General features: G+C 41.2%; 1 protein-coding gene across 1 annotated transcript; it reads left to right on the plus strand.

Annotated features, from left to right (window-relative positions):
* The first annotated feature begins 366 nt into the window (after positions 1-366).
* On the plus strand, positions 367-2,114 carry LOC127683558 (homeobox protein CDX-1-like). Its single transcript, XM_052180907.1, has 4 exons — positions 367-547; positions 664-863; positions 1,302-1,707; positions 1,978-2,114. Exons 1-4 carry the CDS (start codon positions 367-369, stop codon positions 2,112-2,114), a joined length of 924 nt encoding a protein of 307 aa, XP_052036867.1.
* The last annotated feature ends 4,813 nt before the right edge of the window (positions 2,115-6,927 follow it).

Genomic DNA, 6,927 nt, shown 5'->3' on the forward strand with positions numbered 1-6,927 from the left:
CAACAAAATTTCACAGCCAGAAGTGTAGGATATGGAAAATTTAAACATTGGAAATGAACATTCAATTGCCAGCTTACCTGGACTGGCAACCTCTTGTTAATACTGGAGCCAAGTGCATATTTATTTCAATACTGAGAATACTTGTAAGATTTGGAAACACAGGCAGTTGTTCAGAAAGAATGAAGCTCCTGTCTGATTCCTGCTCTGTAACAGTCCAAACCAAATGCTGGGTAGGCAGGATGGGTAAATCAGTGCTCTCTGTAGGTTTTTTGACGTGTTTTCTTTTACTAGATTCTCCAGAACATATTCCAATAGGTTCGGAACACACATAGGGCTGAAGGTCCCTCCTTGTATCCAAAATTCCAAATGCCTTCAAGTGCACCCATAGAAACCAGACCCCAAAGGCTTCAAGAGACTGCAAGGAACTTACCCTTTCAAGTTTATTACAGTCCCATATTGACCCCAACAAATCCAATGCAATCAAGTCTTTCAGTCCCTGAAAGGGACCTACATCAGCAAGAGTTCCAAGGACCATCAAGAAAATCAGGTATCCAAATGCAACTAGATCCTGTACTGGGCCCAGGATTACCTACTTTGAAAAAACCCTCAGGGCGTCTAAGTTATCAAATACATAATTGAAATCTTGTTTCCATGTTCTCATAGGATCTGTGGTACTGTCAGAGAAATATGGTGACCATCAATCTGGCCCTGTGACTTCAAGAAAGGTGCGGAAGGAACGCATTGTGTACTCCAAAAAACAAAAGCACCTGCTGCAAGAACATTTTGATAAGTGTCAGTACCCAAACCAGGATCAATGTGTGAAGCTGGCAGAGTTAGTTGGTGTGACAGCGAGGGACATCAAGGTCTGCCCCTCTCTTTTCCCTCAATCCAACAGCAAAAATCTACACTTTCCCATCAGAAACTTTAATTTTGTTCTTAAATGCTTAGGGCAGTGATGACAGTTTTAGGTGGTGGATATTTATGAATCAAATGCTGGGACTCAAATTTTTATCAACCTGGTAGCAATATAGAATAGCATTGTTTCCATGCAGGGTCTCAGAAATCTAATCACCAGAGCTCCTGCTAAAATACAGGACACACTGGCTCAATCTCCCCAGTCTTATGTTGTCTGGTCATACACAATCTACTTTATTATAATATCTTAGCCATCTTGAGTTTCCTGCTTCTTTGTTTCTGACATGTGAATCATTGCTATACAAACACCTTTTATCCAAAATCTTCACCTTGTGGTCCTGTTAGGGGACAACAGGCATTCTTCTGATATCTTCTTTCTTTTCCAGATCTGGTTTAAGAACAGCCGAGCTAAGTACAAGCGGATGGCTCTCCAGAATATTACAGAAGCTTTGCCAGAGACCAATGGAAGTTCAAAACCAGTTTTTGAATCAACCCACTTTCCTGGTTCCATACCTCTTGTTGCTGCTGAGAATGGAGAGCCCATGTGTTCAGGCACATTTAGTGAGGTTTCCATTCCCAAACTCAACTGCATCCAGGAATCTTCTCTGCATCATTATCAGGCCAGTGATGCAGACAGGTGTAGTCAGCAGGAAGATCTGCTTGTTGGCCATGCTCCCATTATAGATTGGGATTCTGGTCAATCAGCAGCAGTTGAAGCCCAGACTGATCTAGCAGTGACTGAATCTACAGATGTCCTAGAAGCTGCCACCCATTGCCCAGAGGAGGCTCAAGGTTCAGGTCCATCTGCAGAGGAACTCTGGCAAAGAATCCTTGACGACTTGGAGAAATCCGAGGACTGGCTTACTCCAGTGACTGAATCTACAGATGTCCTAGAAGCTGCCACCCATTGCCCAGAGGAGGCTCAAGGTTCAGGTCCATCTGCAGAGGAACTCTGGCAAAGAATCATTGACGACTTTGACATACGCGAGGACTGGCTTACTCCAGTGACTGAATCTACAGATGTCCTAGAAGCTGCCACCCATTGCCCAGAGGAGGCTCGAGGTTCAGGTCCATCTGCAGAGGAACTCTGGCAAAGAATCCTTGACGACTTTGACAAATCCGAGGACTGGCTTACTCTGGATTACACCCCAAATCCAACTTACTTCTCTCAGCTCCTTGACCATTCCAGACATTTATAGTCATGAAGAAGTGTGTTATGTACACCCTTCATCTCAGTATTTGTGGGAATTAACCAGGCCTTTCTGTAGACGTTGTGTACCACTGTGGTTTATATAGAGGGGTTGTTTCAAAGCAACTGTAAATATTCATTCTTCATTGTTACATTATGTTCTCATGAAATAAAAGGAGAAATAGTTCCTGAAAATTATTTTATTGCATATATTATCCATTTACATTCCAGTCACTACTGCATATGTCCCACTGACCTATAGTTCTTCACCCAACACATTAGGTAAAGTTTTCCCCTAATATTTTTTAACGTTTTTTACCTTTATTACGATAGTATCACATACTATAATAGAATAGGAGATTAACTAATTCAGAAAGAAATAAATCAGGATAAAGTGTCCTTGCCATTTTTGTTTACATTAAGGATTCAGAAAGTGGAACAAATTAAGACGACTAGGTAAACACCTAAAACCATGCCAACTTAGCTAAAGTTACATAATATTAGGATTCAAACCCTAATTTAGATATTACCAAATTATTCTCTAAGTAAATAAGAGACCCAAAACGTTATTGAGTATAACAACTTACACATGAAATATACAGCACTTTGTTTTCTCAGAAAGCAATAGGGCAGCTCTTAGGCATTTTCTTTGTACAGTGACTAGAAAATCTTGATATGACTAGGCACCTCAGCTTTACCAGTAAGCTGATCAGATATAGCATATAGCAGTTTAATAGAGAGGTAACACTTCAGGTTTCAGAAGGCAGCAATAATTCTATTTTGGCTTTTATACTAAATGCTTATTATATTTAAGGTGACAATTGAAGCATATGATGTGAAGGTCATTAAGATTTAATGACAATCATTACAGTGTCTTGCAATGTACACACAACTGTATAATGCTTCTGTGGAATGAAAACAGTGTTGATTAATTGGATTTTACATACCCACACAGAGAAAACTTAAAAAATAACTATCAAAGGCAATGTACTATGCTGATGTACTAAATTCAAAGTATGCCACAGAACTGAAACACATGACTAACACCTTGCTTTGTTCTAGGAGAAAGCTGACCAGTTCTCAGGGAAAGCTAAGCCTACACCATTTATCCTAATAACCATGGCTTATATAAACACATCAGGTTCCCAGTAAAGAACCAAATCTAGGAATGTAAGTAAAACTTTGAGTGTTTTACATCTCTAGAACCTGGCTAAGGCTACACATCTATCTTAAAATCAGAAGCTGATATGAAATAGAGTGAGGTTCCCAGCTATGATAGAAAATAGAAAGGCTTCCAAGCACCATATTCCCTCAGGTTCCAGGAAAGCATCATGTGAGAAATAGAGAAGTAGGCAAAGAGGAAAGCTGGAAACATTCAGCTGTGATGTGATTCACTGTACAAGGCATTTAAAGTTCAGGACTGGAGTGAACCATCATGCTTTTCATAATGCTGGGAGCTATCCGTTTAATAATGTTCCCAGATAAAAGCAGGCATGATCGTGAGGGTAACCACAGTCCCAGCTTTTGACAGTCTATCTGCAGTCTGAGCATCCTTCAAGCCACTGACATTCTGTCCCTTGATCTCACAGATGTGGTTGTCAGTTAGAAGGCTATTACTGGTAGCAGAATTATCCTTCACGATGGATGAGATTTTAACACTTCTAACGATAAAGCAAATATCCAGGTGATGCACAGAGATAGCAGACACACAGAAGTGTGGAGAAACCAGAGAGCACAGCTAGGAGAATCCCTGTTGCTCAGAGGATCATGTCAAGTACTCCCAGGCAGGAAGCGTTTGGTTTCTATCTCCAGCTGGGGACGATCCTCTCCCACAGAGTGCCATATCCTGGTTAATCAGGGAGATAGCTAACCACACAGGAGTGCAGAGAGGTTTGAGAGCACAGGGAGGACCACCCCTGCTGCTCAGAGGAACCAGCCCAAAATCCTGAGAACACAGGTACCCAGGATCAGCCTGGGACAGAAGACATCTGATTTTTGTCTGCATCCAGATAAGATGCTGGGCCACAGAATTACATATAGAAATACCACCACAAGGAAGCTAGTCTTTCAGGAGTGCCTACCAATCTGTGTCCAAAGGTGAGGCCACCACCATTCTCAAATTTCTGGACAAAGTGGGACCTGCTAAGAACCATCAGGACACAGGAATCAAGAATCAGCTGGTGACAGGATACTTTTGATTTCTTTATGTACACCTGAGCTCACACATTATCCCAGCTCTGCATACATAAACTCCTCCTAGAGAGAATGGGTCTCCCTGGAGTTCAGATACATAGGCTAGCAGGACAGTTAAACCACAGTCAGAGACATCAAGACCAGCTAGCACCAGAGATAACCAGATGGCAAAAATCAAATGCAAGAACACTGGCAACAAACCAAGTCAACATGGAACCATGTGAACCCAGTTCTCCCACAACAGCAAGTCCTGGATACCCCAACACACCAGAAAAACAAGATCTGGATATAAAATTACATCTCATGATGCTGATATAGGACGTCAGAGAGGACATAAATAGTTCCCTTAAATACAAACAGGAGAACATTTGTCAACAGGTAGAAGCCCTTAAAGAGAAAACACAAAACTTTCTTAAGGAATTACAGGAAAACACACACACACACACACACACACACACACACACACACACAAACCAAAGAAACAAAAAAAACAGGTGAAGGAATTGAACAAAACCATACAGGATCTAATAGTGGAACTAGAAACAACAAAGAAATCACAAAGGGATACAACTCTGGAGATAGAAAACCTTGGTAAGAATTCAAGAGTCATAGATACAAGCATCAGCAACAGAATAGAAGAGTTAGATGAAGGAATCTCAGATGCTGAAGATACCATAGAAAGCATTGACTCAACCATCAAGGAAAATGCAAAATGCAGAAACCGTGTAACCCAAAACATTCAGGAAATCCAGACCACAATGAGAAGAGCAAACCTAAGGACTATAGGTATAGAGGAGCATAAAGATTTACAACTTAATTGACCAGTAAATAACTTCAACAAAATTGTAGAAGAAAACTTCCCTGACGTAAAGAGAGAGATGCCTGTGACCATTCAAGAAGCCTACAGAAATCCAAACAGACTGGACAAGAACAGATATGCACTTGACAAAGAAAGACCATTCAAACCTGTAATGGAAAGGAAAACTTATCAGAATTACGCCAGACTTCTCACCAGAGACCATGAAAACAAGGAGATCTTGTGCAGATCTCATACAGATCATAAGAGAAAACAAATGCTAGCCCAGACTACTATACCCACCAAAACTCTTATCACCATATATGGAAAAACTAAGATATTCCATGATAAAACAAAATTTGCCCAATATCTTTCCACAAATCCAGCCCTACAAAGGATAATATAAAATGCCAGCACAAGGAGGGAAACTACACCTTAGAAAAAGGAAGTAATAATCTTTCAACACATCCAAAAGAGGAGAAGCACTCAAACATAAAAATTACATCAAAAATAACCGGGAGCAACAATCACTTTTCCTTAATATCTCTTAATCTCAATGAACATAATTTACCAATAAAAACATAGACTAACAGACTGGATTTGAAAACAGGATCCAGCATTTTGCTACATAGAAATCTACCTCAGTGACAAAGACAGGCACTCCAAGCTACAGGACCACATATGTAGGGACCTTGGTCAGACCTATACAAACTGCCTGATTTTTGCTTCCATCTCTGTAAATCTCTGTAAGCCTAGCTTATTTGATCCGGTGGGCTGTGTTTTCTTGGTATTTTCAACTGCTCTAACTACTGCAGTCTTTTACCCGTTCTGTGGCGCTTCCGTGGCTCTGCCTATATTTCTGCCTATGTGCCTCTGCTTTAGGTCTCATTGGTTGCTGAAGGGCAGGCATCAGATTAAAATTGGGCTAGCCAGTTCTCCAGGAGTATAACAATGAGCATAGCATAGTTATGCAAGGTTCCCATTGACAAACATAACAGAGTATCATTGATAGTGTCAGGGGTTGGTTCTTGCCCATAGGATGGTTTACAATTTGTGCTGGCAATTAATTGGAAATTGCCTCAGTTTCTCCTTCATCTTTGTCCAGGCAGTGTTTCCCATTAATAAATACATCCATTTTATGTTCTCAACACTACCTACCTCTCAACATTACCTGACAGTCACTACTCTATTCCCTTTCACTCATAGGGTTTCCCCATGGGTCTACCTTGAACCTAATGCATCAAGTCTCTGCAGGATCAGGTGCATCCTCTCCTTTTGAGGCCACTCAAGGCAGCCTAGGTAGAAGAATGGCTCCAGAGACAGCCATTAGCTTCCAATCTAGTTATTGGGGGACCCACATGAAGAGTGAGGTGCACATCTGCTAAATATATTATGGGGGCCTAAGTTCAACCCATGTGTGTTTGTGTGTGTGTGTGTGTGTGTGTGTGTGTGGTCTTTTGTTGGCTACTGAGTCTGTGAGAGCTCCCAAGAGGGCTGGTCCCCAGGTTTTGCCATTCTTCTCCAACATCCACTCTGCTGATTTTATAGGTGTGTGCCAAATGAGTCTGTTACTCTCAGTTTCTTTTCCTAACTAATGTGCAGTTAATTTTTCTTTAAATAAAAGTACTTTCTTTTCTTTATTCGATATATTTTCATTTACATTTCAAATGATTTCCCCTTTTCTAGACCCCCAAACCCCGAAAGTCCCATCAGCCCCCTTCCCTCCCCCTGTTGTCCCCCCCCCACCCCTTCCCAATTCCCTGTTCTGGTTTGTGCTATAATGCTTAACTGAGTCTTTCCAGAACTGGGGGCCACTCCTCTGTTCTTCTTGTAC

Source organism: Apodemus sylvaticus, chromosome 1 (genome assembly GCF_947179515.1).
Source record: "Apodemus sylvaticus chromosome 1, mApoSyl1.1, whole genome shotgun sequence".
NCBI lineage: Eukaryota > Metazoa > Chordata > Mammalia > Rodentia > Muridae > Apodemus > Apodemus sylvaticus.